The 21,021-nt window shown below is 44.5% G+C and overlaps 1 protein-coding gene across 1 annotated transcript in view; it reads left to right on the forward strand.

The window, feature by feature from the left end:
* The window catches only part of PAPPA (pappalysin 1), a 225,850-nt gene that overhangs the window by 50,393 nt on the left and 154,436 nt on the right, over window positions 1-21,021 (forward strand). The window contains exon 7 of the mRNA XM_024762187.1: window positions 3,291-3,789. Coding sequence (XP_024617955.1) covers window positions 3,291-3,789 — 499 coding nt within the window. The remainder of the gene's footprint in view (window positions 1-3,290; window positions 3,790-21,021) is intronic.

Consider the following 21,021-nt stretch of genomic DNA (forward strand, 5'->3'; position numbering starts at 1 on the left):
CCCTCCCTCCCTTCCCTCCCCTCCCCTTCCCTTCCCTTTACTTTTCTCAACCCTTCTCCCAGATTTATCACCACACATCCAGTTAGTTTCCCAGCTGCATCCATTTTTCTTCTGTAGGGACACTGATTTGTCCTCATCTCTGATGTTCCCTTTGTACAAGCAGCAGTTGTGTATTATCTGAAGTAGTACAGCAGTTTCTTAACTGTTTTCACTGGACTAGAAGCTCCATGAGGGCAGAGACCATGTCTGCAAAACCTGTTTTTCCAGTGACTATAGCCTAACACTGGACACAGACCAGACAGTCAACAATTATTCCCTGGATGGATGGATGGAGAGTATCTGTGACTCCAAACATTGGTTTTTCTGAAAGACAGCTTTCATTTGCTTGCTTCAAATTCTTCAGTAGCTCCCAAGCTCTCTCAGCATAAAGTTCAGTTTCCTTAAAGTGATGTACAAGACCGTTCATAATCTGGGTTCGGCTTTGTATGCCAGCCTTACCACCACTTACTGCTTTCCCGTTGCACTCAGAACCACAGTCATCTTATTGCACATTCTCTCTCAACTGTTCTCTTTGCTTGGAATATCTCCTTTTCCCAAGCTTTCCCTTGTTAATTCTTCCTTATGTTTCAAAACAGAGCTAATGTACTTGTGAATATGTTCCTCTGTTAAATATCTCATCCCACTTGAGCATTATAGCACCCCTGTCGGGTAGGCATCATTAGAGTAGGTGATACTGTGAGAAACTGTATAGTTGATATTTTAACCCATCTTTCATTCCTTCAAAGCTTGGCATGATCCCTGGACCAACAGTATCCCATAGTATCCTACTCCCCACCAAGGAATTACTTAACCGTCTCAGGCTCTGTTTCCTCTACCGTAAAATGAGTTTCATAAGACCAACGTCATAGACTTATGGCCAGGATGAAAAGAGCTGAGGCATGTAACGTGCCTGGCACAGTGCCCAGCACACAGAGAATGGTCAGTGCATGAAGACTGGTATTATTTAAAGGGATTGCTGCTTTTTTGATGGCTTGGACTCAGTGCCCCTTGAGGCTCTTTTGTACATCTAAAAGTTGGTCTCTGATAGCACACACTTTGCAAATATTTCTAGTCCCGTTTACTTACTTGAGCATAACGACCAAGCTCACTTTCTTGTCCCTTGGAAAGCACTTGGTCCCTCTGTTGATTAACAATGAACCAGGGATGAAAGCGTGAGCCAGACAGATTTGTCATCTTTGCTCTCCTGTGGCTCCCACCACTGACAGTCATTTTCTCTGAGGAAGGGAGAAAGATTGCTCCATTACTTGCCAGTTCCAGGAGAGCCCATGGTGGAGGGCGGGGGGTGTTCACCTGGCACCTGCCGTGGCACAGCAGGCTCCAGTACTCCATGGAGACTTCACTTTCTTTTGTAGCTCCATATTTGAACAAGATAGAAGATTCTTCACTTAACAAATATTTATTGAATGTCCACTGTGTTCACTATTTATGTGCCAGGCCCTGTATTAAAGACTGAATATGGTATTGAGTGAAACAGAGCTACAAAACAGAGACACAAATGACAACTATCTTATGGGATTTTGATAAGAATCAGATAAATAAATTAATGGCTAGGGAATGTGCTCTGTATGTATTCAAACGCTGCCCTCAATAAAGCTTTTTGAATGAATAAGTGATACAGGAGTACCAACAACCCAGAGTCAAAAGAATCAGGAACTCTTTGGGTGGAGAATCGATAAGAAGAAAGGCTTCAGCCTAGGTAGGGAGTCTTGTTTGTGCCTTTGACTTAAACAACCGGTCTCTTCTATCCAGCATTTGCTGCAAGTAATAAATGAACCTGGCCAAGGAGAGGTGGAGGGAATCTTGTAGTTACATCCATCTCTTCTTGTTCTGATGTGTTATATCTAAAAAGTCTTTTGAATTTTCCTTGTTCTCCACCCCCCAGCCCCCTTGCTCCCATGTCTTTTTCTCTTCTCTTTTCCATCTCCACTGGACATCTTCTCTCTTCTCCCTTGGCTGGGCAGAGGCAAGGAGATTGGAGGCATTTACAGCTTTCACTGGAATGGCTTTTCCACCCAAAATGGCTTTCTAGTTTTCATACTGTGGTGATTCCTATTATGCTGTAACATTATCAAAACCTTTTCGGACAAAGATTGATTTTTCTCCCTTCTGCTTTAGAAATGTCCAGCATCTCCACCCCCCATCAACCACTGATGCTAAAGAATGTGGCTGATAGCACAACCTGAGAGCCTTCATCCTACCCTCACCAGCTGATGTGTATCTCTTGCTAGACACCCTTAAATAAATTAGAGCCAATCACTGCATTGAGTCCTGATTACTTTTCTCAGCAGTGCAAAGGAGAGCTCTCTGAGGGTCTAGGACTAATGATCTCAGCAGAGAAAAATTCAGAAGTCGCTGCAGGCTGAGATCAGTGGGGATGAGGCATCGTCTCTCTGGGGAAAGAGTAGAAGAATCTCTCCTTCCTTCTCCCCCCTCCTAACCATCCCTCCCCTTCCTGAGTCAGACTGGACAGAGCTCAGAGAAGCTCAGTGGTATGGAATGACCTCATGTGGAGAAGGGGAGGAAAAGAGATAAGATGGCTCCAGGGCTGTCTTCCAGCTCTGTCATTCATGGTTCTAGACAGTTTCCTCCCAGAATACTCAGCCCAAGGGGCAGAAGCTATCCTTACTTACCTCCTCCTCACTGGAGGTTTCTGGCCCTTCTGTCATTCCAAGCAGGTTGTACCAAAGGCAGTGCCACAGGGATGCTAGTTTATTTTAGTGGCTCTTCCATTCAGTCTGGAGAACAACGAGGAACTTCAGGACGAGACAAAACTAGGCTCTAATGCTGACTGTTACACTTCAAGCTGTGAGACTCTGGTTAGTTCACTCCACATTTCTGAGCCTTAGTTGCCTCATCTCAGAAATGAGATCTTGCAAGAATTAAACAGGTTCAGAGGACATAGTGAATGTTCAGCAAATGTGTGTTCCTTCTTTCTTTCCATCTGAGGCAGAAGAGCCTACAAGTAATAAATGAGGCGGGACAGTTTGGGCACCGACACAATCATAAGACACTTACTTGAATGTAGTTTTGACCAGATGTCTGGTGATCTGTCCAGATCTGTATTGCAGGTGTGGGGATGAGCTGGGTGCTGTGCACACAGCAGATTCACCAAGACACTGAGAATCTTCCCTTTCTTTTTACCCTCTCTGTGAGTTCTAGTCAGGCCAGTGTCACCAGAGGTCTGCAGGAAACTCTGAGGACGAACTCATCCCCTCATCTCTTGTCCACAGGTCATCCAGATGTTGAACAACCCTGTAAGTCCAGTGTCCGCACCTGGAGCCCAAATTCAGCTGTCAACCCACACACAGTCCCTCCAGCCTGCCCTGAGCCACAAGGCTGCTACCTTGAACTGGAATTCCACTACCCCTTGGTCCCTGAGTCTTTGACCATCTGGGTGACCTTTGTCTCCACTGACTGGGACTCCAGTGGGGCTGTCAATGACATCAAACTCTTGACTATCAGTGGGAAGAACATCTCCCTGGGCCCTCAGAACGTCTTCTGTGATGTCCCACTGACCATCAAACTCCGGGATGTGAACGAGAAGGTGTTTGGCATCCAGATCTACACGTTGGATGAGCACTTGGAGATAGATGCGGCCATGTTGACCTCTGTTGCAGACACCCCACTCTGCCTGGAGTGTAAGCCCTTGCAGTACAAGGTGGTCCGGGATCCTCCTCTCCAGGTGGACGTGGCCTCCACCCTACACTTCAATAGAAGATTCACAGACATGTAAGTGCACTCTCTGGATCAAGTGGGTGGGCTGTAGAGGGATGTAAGGAGGGTCAGAGAGGCCTGCACTGGAAGGAGCTTCATCACAGCCAGACTCACTTCTAGGGATTTGTAACCTGGTGTTGGCTGTAGAATTGTCTTAACAAGGCAGAGTTGATATGGTGGGAAGAACAGTGGACAAAGAACCAGGAGTCCTGAATCTTGGTGGCAGCCGTAACATGTAAACTCTAAGCCTCTCTGACCTCTCTGCAGCGTAGTTTTCCCAACAGTAAAATGAAGGAGGCTGGATGAGAGCAGCAATGAGAAAGTCGTGTATTACTAATGAAAGTACAAGAACCGAAGTTTGCTAATGATTTCCCTCTTATATTAAATTGAAGAGTATTCATGCATTGTGATTGCTTTTCCAGTGGGTGAGAAGGGGGTGAAGTTATAGCAGGTTGGCTGGGAATTGGGCATGTTCCTGGATATTTGCATAAGATTGTTGCTGGAAGGTGAACATAACCAGTAAGAGTCCTTGTTTTCCAGTGTGGAAGAGAGGGTCATACCCATTGGATCCTTAGGAGCCTTTGCAGCTCTAGGTCTCCATGATTCGTTTCGGGTACTCATTGCTTTGATGTGAGATACTGTTTGTCCTTAATGTTCCTTTCTCAGTCCACCTCTCTATCACCTCTTCCTCAGATATCCTGAGGATTTATGTTTTATGAGAGGGGCTGCCTTACTTTGAAGCCATTAGTGCTTTTCCCATATGCCAGACAATGGGCTAAGGTCTTTGCATCTCTTACTTATTTCATCCTCCCCACAACCACAGCCCTAGTCTCCTTCTCATTTTACAAAGAAGGAAACTGTAGCTTAGAGATAGGAAGTCACTTGTCCAAGATCACATACTTAGGAAGTGGTGAGATCAGGATTGGAATTCATCCTGACTCCTAAGCCAGTGCACTTAACCACTGTTCAATTAAAGACGTGATTCCAATTTCTGCTTTCATCTAACAAATGAGAGAGCCTTAGCTACATCTAATTTGGGTACCAAGAGTCTATGAAGTCAACCACCAAACATTGGTTGAACCTCTTCTATGTACAAGTGACATGGGTGGGGAACACTTTGAGTATTGAAAAGAACAATAGCTCAAGAGTCAGACACCTTGTGTCTAGCCCCAGCCAGTCCGCTTACTAATGTTAGCTAAATCGGTCCATCTCTCTGAGCTTTGATTTCCTCTTCCGTGTGATGAAAATGTTGAAGTCAACGGTTTCTGTGGGCCTTTTGTGGCACTTTCTTTGGTTCTAAGATGATACAAGACACAATCTCGGCTCTGTCCACTTGAAAATATTTGCTAAGCCAAATATTATTAATAGAAACCAAGTTCTGGAGGAAACTTTTAATCTTTCTAAAAGACAGAACCGCTTTCAAACACTTTACCAGCACTTCCTGTTACAATGCTGGCAATTAACGTGCACATCACAAGCAAAGCCTTTACCCATTCATTGACTCAGAGATGGAGAACACCTGTGTAAGAACTCGGGGGAGCGCTTGGTTTGTGTTTGAGAACGTGCTTAGAAGATCGTCTTGCCTTGAAAATATTCTATAACCCTGTCTCTTTCATCTCGTCACTTGTCTAGAATGGTAAAGTTCTATAAATATGCATCCACTTAACATTTCTGTATAAAACAATGAGGTGAAGGAAGAATAGATGTCTTAAAACCTCAGCTTAAACCCAGCTTTTCTTTTTCAGCCTTGAGTTGTGAGCCTGTGAGCGCTGACACAGGTTGATAAGTGTGGAATTGTGGAAATTCAACTGAAGAAGGAAAAGCACCCTGAGTTCTGTTCTCAGCTAAGTCACCAAATTGCTGTGCATTCTTAGGCTAGTCACTCTTTCCGGTGCTCAGAGGCCTTCAGTCCATAAGGAGGAAGTTGTACTAGACTAGTGGTTCTCAAAGTCAGTTGCACGCTACAAAAATTGGGGGCATTTTAAAATCACCTCCAGCTCACTTGCATCCCCGCCTCCTTCCTCCTCCTGGTCCTGCCCCAGGTATTGATCTAATTGGTAAGGAAGATAAGGCCTAACCATTAGGACTTTAAAATCTCACTGGATGATTCCAACATGCAGCCAAGTTTAAGAATCACTGCACTAAATCAGGCTCTCACAGTGTGGCCCCGTACTGGCAGCATCTGAGAATTTAGAAAAGCCATGTTCTTAGGTCCCAGCCCAGACAACTGAATCAGAAACTCTGAGTACAGGACCTTTCCAGATGATTCTGATGGTGGTTGAAGTTTAATGGTTACTGCTCTAAATGATCTCTAAGGCCCAGGAATCTCCAAGGTCTCTTTACTCATACGAGTGACTACTCATTCAATTTACAAGTTTGTATTGAGAACATTCTGTGTGCCAGAGTCTGTGCTGAGAGCTGTAGATTCAGGGATGACTCAGCCCTTGCCACTTTCCTGTAGACACTCACACTTTAGTGCTGAAGACCTTAACCACTTGGTAAAAATGCCAATTCCTATGCCAGTTTGCTTCCAAAACCACCACTATTCAGGTCTACGTTGTGTACCACTTGTTCTTTCATTCTCAACAAATGTTTCTTTGGTCCCCACTGTGTTGCAGGCACAAGGTCTAGACTGAGGCCTTCATTGACCTTCCTCTTTGTCTTTCTTGAGTCCCAAGGAATTTATTGGAGACCTGGGCTGGGCCAGGCTCCACTTCCTGACTTGAAAGTTCTCTGAGACTCTGAAAAAATAAAATATCATTCCAAGTCAACCTATCATTTCAGCTCCTTTATCTCTTGGTAAATCGAGTTCTAAACTCCAACACAAATACCTCTTTGTGTGTGTGTGTGTGTGTCTGTGTGTCTGTGTGTGTGTGTGTGTGTGTGTGTGTGTGTATTTTACTGCTCTCACATTTTTTCCATATCAAATAAATTGGCTCTTAGACAAGTTCTATATAAAGACTGTTTTGGAGAAAAAGAGGAGAGAGAAAAAAAATGCTTTCTTTTTCTTCCCTGACTCAACCCATTACATGATTCCCTTTGACCTTTGTCTTCATTTTTTCTCTCAACAAAAATATTTATTCTTTCTGTTATCTATACTGGAGATAGTTTCCCAAGGTATGACATTGATGAAGGGAGAGGCTTCTGTGCTTACCCAATGGATGCTTCTCGTAGACTGATTGCTTTTGGCCGGTACAAGGGAAAAATGGGGACTGTCTCCCTTAAGTGGAAGCCTCTGCACTGAGTGAGGACTGACACTGACAGAGGAAAACGGAACCAGTGCTGACCCTGCTTCTCACTCACTGTGTGACATGAAGACACATTGCATCACCTTTTGGGGCTTTATGTTTTCTATCTGTAAAATGAGGGGACAACATATGAAGCTTTTCTCTGTGGATAGGAGTTGTTCTTAGGTGACTTTTTTTTTGGTAGTAAAAGGGACTCAGCAGAGATTGTTTTTCTCTGAATCAGTACCCAGCATGGACCTCACCAGTTCTGGATGGCCTAGTGAAAGGTGTCGTTTGTGAATAATTATGATAACGATAATAATAATAATACCAATAACGACTTATTGAACACGGACTCTGTTTTAAGTGCCTGACACGTATTTCTGAGGCAGCTGAAGCTCAGAAGAGTGACCTATCCAACCTAATACAGCTGGTAGTGGCAGAGCCAGGTTTAAAACCCAGGTCTAATTCCAAATTCCACCTTCTCAACCACAATACCATACCACCTCCTGCTCTAATAATGCAAAGGCAGAATTTTAGAGCTCAGACATGCATCCAAGCTGGCTACAGTTCAAGATACAGGAGGTAGGAGGCAGGATTACAGCTCACAGGCCACCGACCCACAGTCCCTTCCTGAGATCCACTCTTGGAAGTCTGGCATCATGAAGTACACGGCCAGGTCTTTCTGTGTCTGGCTGGGAAGAAGGAGCAAGGATGCTTCTGTTTCTAAACTTGACCGCCAAGTGCTTCTGCACTGGGCACCATGCTACTTGAGTCTGTATAGAATCTCCAGATTTCTCTAAGAAGTAAAGACTCTGGATAAAACTAAGCCCTTTTTTTTTGGCTTAGAGGAAGTGGGATATAAAGCAAACCAGGAACAGTGAATAGCAGCTGACTCTCAGTATTCATCTGTTCGTCTATCCATCGTTGACTCATTCAGCAAATATTTACTGGACGTCTGTTACACACTATGCACCATGTTAGGACGTGATGGTACAGTGGTGCCAGGACAGGCATGGAGTCTGCCCACGTGGTGTGCCCACTCTTTGGGAAGAGAGGGGGTTAGGAAAGCAGTAGCACTGCAGTATAGTAAATGCCCTGATGGAGAAAACAGAAACAGAAAGTCAGTGGTTTCTAACCGAAACTTGGAAGAATTGAGCTGTAATTGAGGAATATAATCTCCTTGAGGACTGGATTTTTGCTGGTTTATCTGCTGGTGCAGTCCCAGTGCCTAGAACAATTCCAGGCACAAAGTCGGCACTCAGTAAATATTTTTGAATGGCTCTTGAGTAAAGAATGAGAAGGAGTTTAGCAGTTGAAGGGAAATGGAGAAGCTGTCATTTACTAAGTACCTACTATGTGTCAAATGCTTAACTAAGGGCTTTATTTAAGTAATCTCATTTGACTTAATCTGTACAACGACTGCAGCGTAGGTGCTCCTATCACCAAATTACAGATAAGAACCTGAAACTCAGAGATTACACAGCTATCAAGCTGTGTAACTATAACTGGGGTTTGCACATAGATCCATCAGCTCCAAAGCTAGTGCTCTTATCCATTCTCTAGTTGAACAACTGTGTTTGTGTTGCCTACTTTGTTTGTGCCTCTCTGTTCTTAGAATCGTTGATTTAGAGCTAGAAATATTCTTAGAAGTCATCTCTCCCAACGAACTTCTTGGTGTGTCCCAGTTAACTAATCTATTGATTCTTCTTTCACATTCAGACCTGTTAAGCTGCCAACATAATCTCTGTTTCACCTCACCTCCTCAGTATTCTCAATATAAGTCTTGGGGTAAATGAATAAACATAAAGGAAGGACACATTCACATGATCCGGGTGGAAATTGTTGCGGATATGAGTCCACATTTTACAGATCAAACCTCAAATCTCTTCCTCTGGATTCCACGTACTCAGAAACCCCTATCAGTCAGCTCAGAAACTTTCTAGTTCGCTCATCCGTTCATTTTCTCAGTGAATATTTTTTGATTTCCACCATGAACCCGAGTACTTTCAAGGCACTAGCGACGCAGTAGTGAACAGAGCAGAGAAGATCCTTGCTCTCATTGATCCCCGTGATGTAGTTGGAAGAGACGAACCAGAAAACACTACATAACATCTCAACTGGGTAGGATTTAGTAATTTTAGATAGGTGGTCAGGAAAGGCCTCTGTGAGGAGGTGACATTTGAACAGAGACTGGCAGAGTCCCCTAGTGACTCATAATAGAGGCTGGGTGACCTGCCATCATTGAGATCCTAGCCTGTTGGGAACACAGATGTCTTATAACGTGATCCTTGCCTGGTTCAGATTCTTAAATACAAAATTTAGCAGGCTCATTCATCAGAGTCAAGGGTCCATGAATGCCTGTCAGGTAAATGAGTGAAGAGTGAGTCAGCGGTAGAACCTCTCAGAAAAAGGGTCTCTTGCTTCCACATCTTAGCCGTAGTGTTGACACATGATGCCATAGTAAGCCTCAGAGGGTTGGGAAAGGTTAGACCAAATCGGGGTCAGCTGAAGCACAGGTGGCTCCTCTGTGCTGTTTCTGTTGGCTCTCAAGGTGAGTCGCCATTTCATTTTTTGTCTCAGCCACATTTCTTTTCCTGGCTCTTTCTGTATGTCACCTCGTCATGCATTCTTTGTTCTTGTTTGTATTCATTTTTTTCATTCATTCATCAACCAAATAGTGAAAATCTAATTTAATCATATTCAGTGATACTTTCTTTATTTCACAGGTATTTACTAGGTGTTTACTGTTCTGTGCCGTGCTCTATGCTGGAACTAGAGATCCCTAGTCTCATGAGCACACAGTTTAAAGGGGGAAACGGGCAAAGAAATCAGGTGATTATACTGCAGCATGAGAAGTGTATGGTGTGAGGGTCACAAGAAGGGTATATAAAACACAAGAAGGGCATCTAACCCAGCTTGAGATGGTTGAGGAAGGTTTCTTGGAAGAAGTCATGTCTAAGCTGAGACCTGAAGGATGAATAAAAGTTGATCATTGAAGAAGTTTGCCATAGGATGGATGGTTGAAACCCAGTGGATGCTTAGCGAAAATTGATGAATGAATGCATACACGAAAGAACGAATGAAAGAATGAATGAACCAACCTACTCTGCTTCATGGCAGAAGAACATGTTCAGTCTCAGATCGAATGTAGAAATGTAGCAATCTGAGCTATCTGTCCACTTTGGTCCCTAAATCTACTTCATCCCTTTTAACTGCTATAGAACATTCCACAGTAGGAATGTGCTGCAGGTTATTTAGGTGTATCCGTGGTCATGACTACCCAACGAGATGGAAGTGCTTTGTCTTTGCCCATTTGGTGGGTAAAACATGGCTTCTCATGGGTGTTCCTGTGCTTGTGCATCATGGATGAGCAGCTTTTCAAATATCGACTGGCTGTTTGCATCCCCTCTTCCGTGACTTGTCTATTAATATCTTTAAGTGGTGTCTGGTTGTTAAGCTTTTCACACCTCAGTTTTCCCATCTGCTAAATCGGGATTTTAACGTCAGCCCTCCTGCATATCCATCAGTGTTACTGGAATCTAGGGTAGAACGGGTAGTCAAGAGGGAGCTAGCATTTATGAAGAAGTTACTCTTAGTAATCATCTATTCATTGATATATTTCTCAAACGTTCCTTGGATGGGAACCATGCCACATTCTGAAGATACAGTGGGTACCAAAAACCAACCCAGTTTCTGACCTCAGTGGAGTGTGAATTTAATCACTGTGTTAACCACCATCACTTATGCAGGTAGCACTTACTACTAGCAGCACTAGCATCCCTACTGCTGATAATTACCATGTAGTAAATACTTCATATATGCTCAGTATTTTTATAAGCCTACCAATGAGGTGTAGTTATCAGTATGCTTTATTTTTAGATGGGGAAGGTCAGACTCAAAAAGGTAAAGTCGTTCATTTAAGGTCCCACAGTTAATAGATGCTCGAGTCAAGTTTTACATCTCCCTGCCTGATGCCGAAGGGCATGCCTGGCAAACTATAGAGCATAATCATTGCTATGACAGGAAAAGGACAAGGTGGCATCTTGATGGATGGAGAAAGTAGATGTTAAAACGAGCTTTTCTTGTTTCCAGGAAGCAACAGAATAAACACACAGAAGAGAACTTTTTTTTTTTTCATTTAGGTTTTGAATATTTAAGTAGATGAGGAAGAGGTGTGGCACAGCGTGGGCATGGTCAGACCAGCATGGTTTCCAGGAACCTGTTGTGGAAATGCACGCTCCAGGCTGGACCCCTCTCTGAGCAGGGCCTTTCCCCACACCTTTCCAACATGGCCTTGCCTGCGTTCTGCTGTCCATCAGGACAGATGAGCAGCATCAGGATTGATAGCTGTTTCTCCAAGTCCAGAACAAATTCTTCTGTTCCTAGCCCAGGCCAGCAGTGTACATGGTCAGCACAATCTTCCTCCATTTTTGGAAGCCGGGCATCACCCACCTACAACTCCCTCTCGTCAGTCTTAGGCCAAGTACCTCTCAGAATGAAATACAGGTTCTGGGAACATTAGGGTAAACAAAAGGGTTTAGCAGAATCCACAGATCTCTGGGGTCAGCAGTAGCCGTAGAAGTGCTGACTGTCTCCAGGTACCTTCACGATTTTGAAAGTGTGAAGGGCCCCTGGTGCTAACACTACTGAGATCACTTATCTAAATTTCTGTGGATCAGCGTGATGCATTCCTGGACCGTTATAGTGTCTCTTCTACAGATGTGAATTAAGACTCACGGAAGTTAAGTGATGGACCCAAGCCTCTGTTGATAAATTTGTTCATCCATTTGTTCAGTCTTTTAAGCATAAGTGCCTTCTGCGTGTCAGTCTCCATGCTGGCACTGTAATTGTGAATCTTATCACTGGATAGGAGGGCTGGTCTGCATAATAGCCCAAATAAAAATATAATTACAACCTGAAGATTTATTATTATGTGAGGTTATAGTAGAGCACAATTCCGCCTCAAATTAAGGGGGGATATACAGAAGACGAGACTGGAGTTGTAAGCAGGGGCCGTATTGTGAAGGGCGTTTCTGTTATGGAGTTTGGATTTGTTCATTGGGAAGCAGAGGACTAAACCAATCAGATCTGTGTTTCTATGAAATTGCTCTTGGTGCTCTGTAAAGAGGGGATTGAGGAAGAGTGGGAAAGTCCATTTAGAGGTTATTGCTAAAGTACAAGCCAGAGATCATGATCATCTGCAGGAGAAGTGGATGAATTGGGGGAATGTTTGAAAAGTAGAACCAACAGGACTTGGAGATGTATTGGATGCAAGGGTTCTGAGAAGGAGCTGTCCAGTGACTCCCGGGTTTCTGGTGTGAGTATCTGGAATGAGGGAAATGTTATTTCCTGAAATGGAGGAATAGATTGTAATTTAGTGTTTTGTTAGTGGGTGGGGTAGATCAAGAGCTCCTTTGGAACACAATGAGTTAGTGAAGTCGGGTTGCAGCGGGTGTCCTGCTGTCACCTGCTTCTTTGTTCCTTTGCCTCTCTCCCTGTGGGTAGGAAGGATGGACTGGACTTGGTTGTATGGGCACCAGTTCCTGATTTTTAAGAAAACAAGTAAATGAATGGGAACGAGAAGGAAAATAACAGCCGTCAGAGTAATTACAGATGTGGGAATGATGGAGGAATTTATCTCACACTGGGCATTGGCAAGGGGAGTGGACAAAATCCATTCAGTCTGTGCTCAGAGATGATGAGAATCCTCAGGACAGAACATAGTGGGTTTGTGTTGTATCTGCTAAAGCAGGAACCTCAGACATTACTTAGGAGATGCTGAATTTGGGGTCAGCAGATCTGATTCTCAGGCCAGCACACAGCTGTCTTGCTGCATGACCCTGAGCAGATTCCTTCAATGCTTTGAACCTCAGCTCCTGTCCCTGGAAAAAAGTGGGTGATGATTCCTAGCTATATAGTCTCACAAAGGGTGTCCTGAAAAACTAATGAGCTAATGGACTTGCAAGAACATGATGCAATGTGGGGGAACTATAAAGATGTAAATGTTCATGATTCTTCCTATTGTTTGGTTTTCATTAGGCTTGTTCTTGGCTAGGCCAGAGAGTATGTGTGAAAGACAAACACACAGACATGCACAGACACACTCATGAAACAGTTTCCCGTTCAACTCTACACAGAGTTCAGTGCTGGATTAGAAGAAAGAAAAGACCATTGCACTTTAATCTCTGTAACTGAGCTAAAGAAAAAGAGAGAAAACCCATCAAAGTGCTGGCCCTGGAATCAGGAGACATGGCTTCAAGTACCGATCTGAGATTTTGCTATATTACTGGGTCATGATTCCCCATCTGTGGGCCCAAGTCCCCCTTCTATAAAATGAAGGCCTAGGTAAATGACTCTGAAAGTCATTTCCAGCTCTGACATTCCATTCAGACCCTCCTGGAGTTCTTACCTGCCCCGAGTATGTCTAATTCAGTAAGAGTAGAGGGACCAGGCTACATGTCCCGTGCAAGCTCAGAGACTGGCCGTCTGTAAAGAAAGCCTTCCAGGTGCACTGGGGCCCTCAGAACTCCTTCTTGACCTACTGTCTCTCTCTCTTAGGGCTTACCGATTGTTTCCATTTGGGACAATTTCAGAATGTACTGGTGTATTTTTCCTGTTCAGCGGCATTTTGACTTGACAGTGAGATACCAGAGATGGGAACTAGGTAACATTTGTCATATTATCTTCAGCTTCTTTGGAAGGACAGGCATGAAGTAGATGGTCAATAAACAGGTCAATAAAGGCATGAATGAATGAATGAGTAAACCCTTTGGCAGATCAATAAGTGGTCAGAAATTTGTGGTAATACAGATGATAGCTGGTTCATTGGAGGTCTTCCTTTAAACGTCTGAAATGGATTCGTTACCAGAGGGGCAAAAGGATCAAAGAAAATCTTATCGCATGGTCTCTTCTCCTCTTGGGGCCGCAGTCCCCCTAAAGGGAAGGGATGGGGCCAGACAATGTCAGTCAGTCTACCATCCACCCCACAGGCATTTATTTAGTACTGTCTTTGTAATGGGCCCCGTGCTGGGCAATGGAGAGAGATAAACGGGGCAATGAAGAGCAGTCCCAACCCTCTTGGAGCTTCATCTAATTCATATGAGAAGGGGACACCTAAGTGGTAACAAAAGTGAGAAAGAAAAAAAAAAAAAAAAAAAACTCTACACAGAGTTCAGTGCTGGATTAGAAGAAAGAAAAGACCATTGCACTTTAATCTCTGTAACTGAGCTAAAGAAAAAGAGAGAAAACCCATCAAAGTGCTGGCCCTGGAATCAGGAGACATGGCTTCAAGTACCGATCTCCTGAGATTTTGCTATATTACTGGGTCAGGATTCCCCATCTGTGGGCCCAAGTCCCCCTTCTATAAAATGAAGGCCTAGGTAAATGACTCTGAAAGTCATTTCCAGCTCTGACATTCCATTCAGACCCTCCTGGAGTTCTTACCTGCCCCGAGTATGTCTAATTCAGTAAGAGTAGAGGGACCAGGCTACATGTCCCGTGCAAGCTCAGAGACTGGCCGTCTGTAAAGAAAGCCTTCCAGGTGCACTGGGGCCCTCAGAGCTCCTTCTTGACCTACTGTCTCTCTCTCTTAGGGCTTACCGATTGTTTCCATTTGGGACAATTTCAGAATGTACTGCTGTATTTTTCCTGTTCAGCGGCATTTTGACTTGACAGTGAGATACCAGAGATGGGAACTAGGTAACATTTGTCATATTATCTTCAGCTTCTTTGGAAGGACAGGCATGAAGTAGATGGTCAATAAACAGGTCAATAAAGGCATGAATGAATGAATGAGTAAACCCTTTGGCAGATCAATAAGTGGTCAGAAATTTGTGGTAATACAGATGATAGCTGGTTCATTGGAGGTCTTCCTTTAAACGTCTGAAATGGATTCGTTACCAGAGGGGCAAAAGGATCAAAGAAAATCTTATCGCATGGTCTCTTCTCCTCTTGGGGCCGCAGTCCCCCTAAAGGGAAGGGATGGGGCCAGACAATGTCAGTCAGTCTACCATCCACCCCACAGGCATTTATTTAGTACTGTCTTTGTAATGGGCCCCGTGCTGGGCAATGGAGAGAGATAAACGGGGCAATGAAGAGCAGTCCCAACCCTCTTGGAGCTTCATCTAATTCATATGAGAAGGGGACACCTAAGTGGTAACAAAAGTGAGAAAGAAAAAAAAAAAAAAAAAAAGTGAGAAAGGTGTTATGATAAGAGAGGCACAAGGGCTAGGAAATCCTCACTCAGCTAAAAGGTCAGTGAGATCTTCCTGGGAAAGGTGGCATCTACACTAAGGCCGGACCATTTAGCCAGGGAAGGGAGGGGGGACTGTTTGCTCATGGTGGCTGAGGGGTCAGTTTTGAGGAGGAGAGTTTGAGCAAAGAGGCCAGAGGGGTTGAGAGGAGGCCAGCAACGTTGGTTCTAGAATGCCATGCTGACGGGTCTGGGCTTCATCCCGAGGGTGGTGAGGGGCTGTTAGGGGTAAGAGAGAATCCTGATCAGGTTAGGTTTTAGGACAGCTCTTTGGCTGTGTGGCTATCTGGGCAGATGTAGGGATAGAGGCACAGACTGTAAATGATGAGGGAGATAAGACAATGTTGCCAGCACTGAAGTAGAAGATGGCCCTGGTCTAGGGTAGTCAAGGTGGGAATGGAGAGAACTGGATGGGGCTGAGCAGTATTGATGGGATGGATGTACACCACGACTGGTCAGAGGGAGGACGGAAGTGAGTGGGTCCTAGAAGTGCCTATGTTGTTGGCGTCACTGAAACGCATAATGTGGAGATAGAGGGATGTTTGGTTTGGGATGAGAGGAGGACGAGTTCAAAGCTGTCTTCCCATTATCAGTCTGCGAATTGGTGGGGGCAGACAGCTACAGCTTGCTTTGAGCCATAACATTTCTGTGTACAGATTCAGGAGCAGGTGAGGCGAGCTTGTGCAGTGCACGTGTGTGTGCATGCGTGCATGACTCTGTGTGTGTGTGTGTGTGTGTGTGTGTGTGTGTGTGTTTTGGGGGGTGGGCAGACAAGACCTGTGAGACCACCTGTTTTCATCATGCATTGATTCTCGAAGTGTTGTCCAGTGTTCTCAGAGGTCCCCTGTGGGGGTCGTGGGGTTAATCTTCCGCCACACTAATACCTATAACGTTACGAGGCATGGGCTTTGTTTTCTACCCAGGATTAATCATTCACTCATGGGCTTTAATACAAGCCAGACACCACCTCACTGTGCCTCACGCGGAGCAATGCCAGTGCCCTCTTCCATTTTAATGCTGCTTTCACGTTCTTGTTGTCAGAGTGGGAAGTAGGTTTTTTGCCTGAGCTTCAATATCCTATAAACTGAAACGTTTGAATTCTTCCATCCAACGATGTTAGTCACAAAATGCCAGGAAAGCTGGACTCTGCCATTAACGTTCTGCATGACTTGCGGCAACTTATTCCCTCCTTCTCTGGGCTCTAGCATCCATCCCACAGTGAGACGCTGAGCAAACCAATATCCAAAGCCTGATTTCTACATTTTTTGTGTTTCCTTCTTGAGCTAAGGTCGTTGTATACAAACTCAGTCCCCAAAAGTTTTCAGCAGAGAGAATTCTGAGGTGCTCACACCTCCTCCTGTCTAGGAATTAGACTCAAAACCTCTCAGGCCGGGAAGGAACATTGAAGCACTGACACTACAGATGAGAGAATTGAGCCCAGAGAGGGGAGGCCACTTCCTCAGTCACACAGCCCTTCGATGCCAGAAGAGGGAATTGAACCTAGGTCTCCTGATACCCAATCCAGGTGCGCCTTCCCCCAACATCGCGGAGTGCTGGAGTTTGGCCAGACCTTGGGATTCAGCTTTGAGCTCAGCTCTCTCTGATCATGAAGAAGTCTCCGTTGGCTGCTCAGGGTGAAATCATAGCGCGCTGACATTAGTAACGTCATGGCAGCTGGTGCTGGTGAGGGGGGTGGTATAGGAAATGAGAGAACGCATTTGGCCAAGCTCCGGGTCCACGTGACCCTCCAAGAGCCCTCATTTCAAAACAAACTCAGTCTTTTAAGTTCAAGTTCTCCCCTCTCGTCAGAAACGTGACTTCCTGCTTCTAAGAAGCCAGGCTTACAAAAGGGCTCAGAAGACTTCGCGGACATCAAATAGCTCTTACAAAATAGCGTTTTGATGAGTTAAGTGTAAATGAATCAGGAACATAAGGATTACATTTTCCCCAAGCGCACATGGGTTTCAAAATTCGAGGGGAAGTGTAGTTTGCTAACTGCACGCCGACTTTCACCGAATCCAAAGCATTCATGGGGAGGGTGGGGCTAGGGGGGCGAAGAAAGAGATGCCCAGCCCCCAAATGGTTTTAGATGTGATGCCAAATTCGAAAATGCTGTTGGGCTCACCCTCTGCCAGTAATAAAATCGCTGGCCACCCAGAGAGGCCACAGGAAGAAGGGAGGCTGCTTTCCCCACTGGCCCCTGGTCCTCAACAACTGTGTTCAGTTAGTGCCGCTCAATCACCAGCTGTCACTGGGTCCCTCTGTTGACTCCTGGCCCCCGTGTGGCCTCCATTTTCACCCTGTGCTGCATACCTTGTTTACCTCCGACTATATCTGGTGTTTTGGCTCCCAGGGGTCTTGGCGACCGGTCAGTTTGTCACAAGCCCCTGCTCTGCAATCAAGAGACCTGTCCATCACCAGCAGGGGTGTTTGGGGAAGCTGTCACACATCACCTTTGGTTGCATGCAGGAAAAACAAGAGTCCCTTGTAGTTCTTTTCCTCTCTCCTTTCTTTAATGCTATACAGGTGTGGCGTTTCCCCCAAACTGGTAAATGTCTTCCCTTCAAATCTCAGCCTGACACAAATAACCAGTTAACTCTCAGGGCTGCTGTGACCTTATCCCAGGATTTGAAACTCTGAATCTTTTATAATTTCCACATTGTCCCCCCATTCTTTCTCTTGGATTTTATTTCACTGCACCAAGAAAGTAGAAAATCATTTCAGTTGGTGGTAAAAGATGATTAAAACAAAATAACAAAGGGCTTGGCTGCAAACTGTTAGTTTTATTAAATGTGCTACTGAGTTTTAAATTGGTACCAGGGCAAATCTTTGTACAATTATATCCAAGGCTGCTGGAATTAATCAGTTGCATGTATACATTTGCTCCTTCCTGAGCCTTATACAGAGTGAGGGCGGCACTGTCAGTCTGAAAAGAATGAGCTGTGTGTTACCTGTGTGACAGGGGTGGACCCTAGCCCCATTGGGAGGGATACACATGCCCAGTGGATTCTCAGATCCCTGCCTTCTCAGTCCTCATTCATTTAATCCAGACCATGGGTTGGAGCTCACAGTGGTCACCAGGGATAATAGTGGATGGATATTGTGAGACCAAAGTCCATTTTCCCAAACAAAGATTCTTTTCTTGGCAATGGAATCTCACCATTCTGAGATTAAGATTTCATTAAAGCAAAGCTTTAATTTCCACATGAATGGAAAGGGCCGCAGTCTACTGAGGTGGCGGTGGAGGGAACCCAGGCTGTCTAAAGCCCTGGGTGCCGGTTCAGTGTCTCACTGCTAACACATCTAAGTTCTGACTTCTATAGCTGGAGGTGTGGGACTTGGGAAATCATCGCATCCAGTCCCCTGCTTTTACAACAGTGGGTTTCCATCCGTCAATGACTCAAGCCCTAACATCTGGCCTCAGAACCCTCCACCATCTACCTTACACTCTCAACTGACCATTCTCGTGAAACTTTAGCACTTCCTTTGGCTTACCCTGCAGGCCAGTCTTAATGCACTGTTCTTTATCTCAGAAGGTTAACCTGTGTCCTGTTGTGTGCTGTTCCTACTGCCTAGAATACCATGCTTATCATTTACATCTTGATATGTTCCCCACGTGCACTGTCTCTGACTATTGATTCCTTCAGCGGGTATTGTCGGAAACCTAGTCTGTGCCAAGCGCTGTGCTAGGTACAGAGATGTAGCAATGAAAGGCTAATGTTTTTTTTCTGTCCTTAGAGCGCTTAATGTACACCATGGAAGACAGGCATCTGATTACAACAAAGGGTGTGAGTTTTATAATAAAGTATGGGAGGATATGGACACCTGTAGAAGGGATCAACCTAATCTAGGTGTCAGGACTCTCCCTTTCTCATCCTTCTAACCACGATTGGACCCTCCTCTCTGTTGGTGCTCTTCAAGCTCTGCCTTGAATTATAGTCAAACTGTACTTGGCTTATCCTCTCTTTTGCCCATTGAACTATTTGAGATCAGTGATGGTGGTATCCTCTTCATCTTTGGAATGACTCCTACCAGAAGCTCCATACATGCTTTTTATTTGAATTGCCCAAGGAAAGCAAGGTCCAGAGAGGAGAACTAATTCATCGAAAATCACAACCAAAGTTAATGGAATAACCGTAGTCATTTTTCCTGACGTGGTCCAGGTGACATCCACAGTGACGTCAAACTGCCTTTCATGTTGTCGCTTCCCAAGGCAGAGGATATCCTCTATCTTCTTCAAATAATCAACAACAGCCCTCTTCCAATAAAACATAAGACCAAAGTACCTCTCAACCTAGAACAAAAGTAAAGTGTTCTCTGAAGAATCCAGGGTGATACCCAAACAAAATTAGAATGAAGGAGTATATGGTTATCACATGTAGGAAAAAACAGTGTTTGTAACCTTTATGAACGTTAAGAAATTCTTTGGAGAAGACTACACACAGCTTCAGTCATTCAGTGAGGAAGGATATCTTGTTGTCAGTTTTAGTTCTTTTCAATCAGAATAGAATATGACGACGTCGAGCATGGTGCCAGAACTTGGTAGGAACTCAGTGTATTCCTGCATCAGTCCATCCCACGGGCAGATGTTTGGTCTTTCTACTTTTCCCCCAAACCAGTTATCTATACTGCTACTAAGACGGTCTTCCACAAAACAAATGTTATTATGCCCTTTGACTCAAAAGCCATTTCTGTCCTCCTTCTCATGGCTTGGCTCCTCCTTCCCCCTCCTGTCCAGCCAGGATGCCTTCTTTGAGGAGTTCAGACTCCTCCACAGCCTGTGTCTGATGTTACGCGTGCTCCCTACAGACCCTACACTTTTTTTTTTTTAAACATCTTTACTGGAGTATAATTGCTTTACAATGGTGTGTTAGTTTCTGCTTTATAACAAAGTGAAACAGTCATACATATGTCCCCATATCTCTTACCTCTTGCGTCTTCCTCCGTCCCGCCCTCCCTATCCCACCCCTCTAGGTGGTCACAAAGCACCGAGCTGATCTCCCTGTGCTTTGTGGCTGCTTCCCACTAGGGATCTATTTTACGTTTGGTAGTGTATATATGTCCATGCCACTCTCTCACTTTGTCACAGCTTACCCTTCCCCCTCCCCATGTCCGCAAGTCCATGCTCTAGTAGGTCTGTGTCTTGATTCCCGTCTTACCCCTAGGTTCTTCATGACCTTTTTTTTTTTTCTTAGTTTCCATATACATGTGTTAGCATACGGTATTTGTCTTTCTCTTTCTGACTTACTTCACTCTGTATAACAGACTCTAGGTCCATCCACCTCACTACAAATAACTCAATTTCTTTTTATGGCTGAGTAATATTCCATTGTATATATTAGGCTGCGTTAAAGCCATTCATTTTAATGTCTTTTCTTCCCCAAAAGCCTATGAGCATCCTAAAGGCAGGACTATATTTTACTGATCTTTGAATCCAAGAAACCTAGGAAAAGCTGGGACAACCCAGTGAATGCTATTTGGATGAATGAATGGGTGAACAAATGAAATGATATAAATATATTTATCCAGAATTTGAAAAAGTAGTCAAAGCCATGAAAGTAGTTAGCTAGCATAAAGCTGACTAGCTGGGTTTACTTCTCCTATGCGCCTTTTTTCACGAACACTAGAGATGAAGTGGTATTGACATACTTGTGATCTTATATTCATAGAAAATTGTATGTGTTTGTGTATGATTATATATGAAAAGATACATGAAGGGTTGCTGACCAGAATGTTCTTGATAGCTGCCTCAAGGTGATGGAATTT

The sequence above is a fragment of the Neophocaena asiaeorientalis genome, unplaced genomic scaffold (assembly GCF_003031525.2).
Source record: "Neophocaena asiaeorientalis asiaeorientalis breed wild unplaced genomic scaffold, Neophocaena_asiaeorientalis_V1.1 scaffold78, whole genome shotgun sequence".
NCBI lineage: Eukaryota > Metazoa > Chordata > Mammalia > Artiodactyla > Phocoenidae > Neophocaena > Neophocaena asiaeorientalis.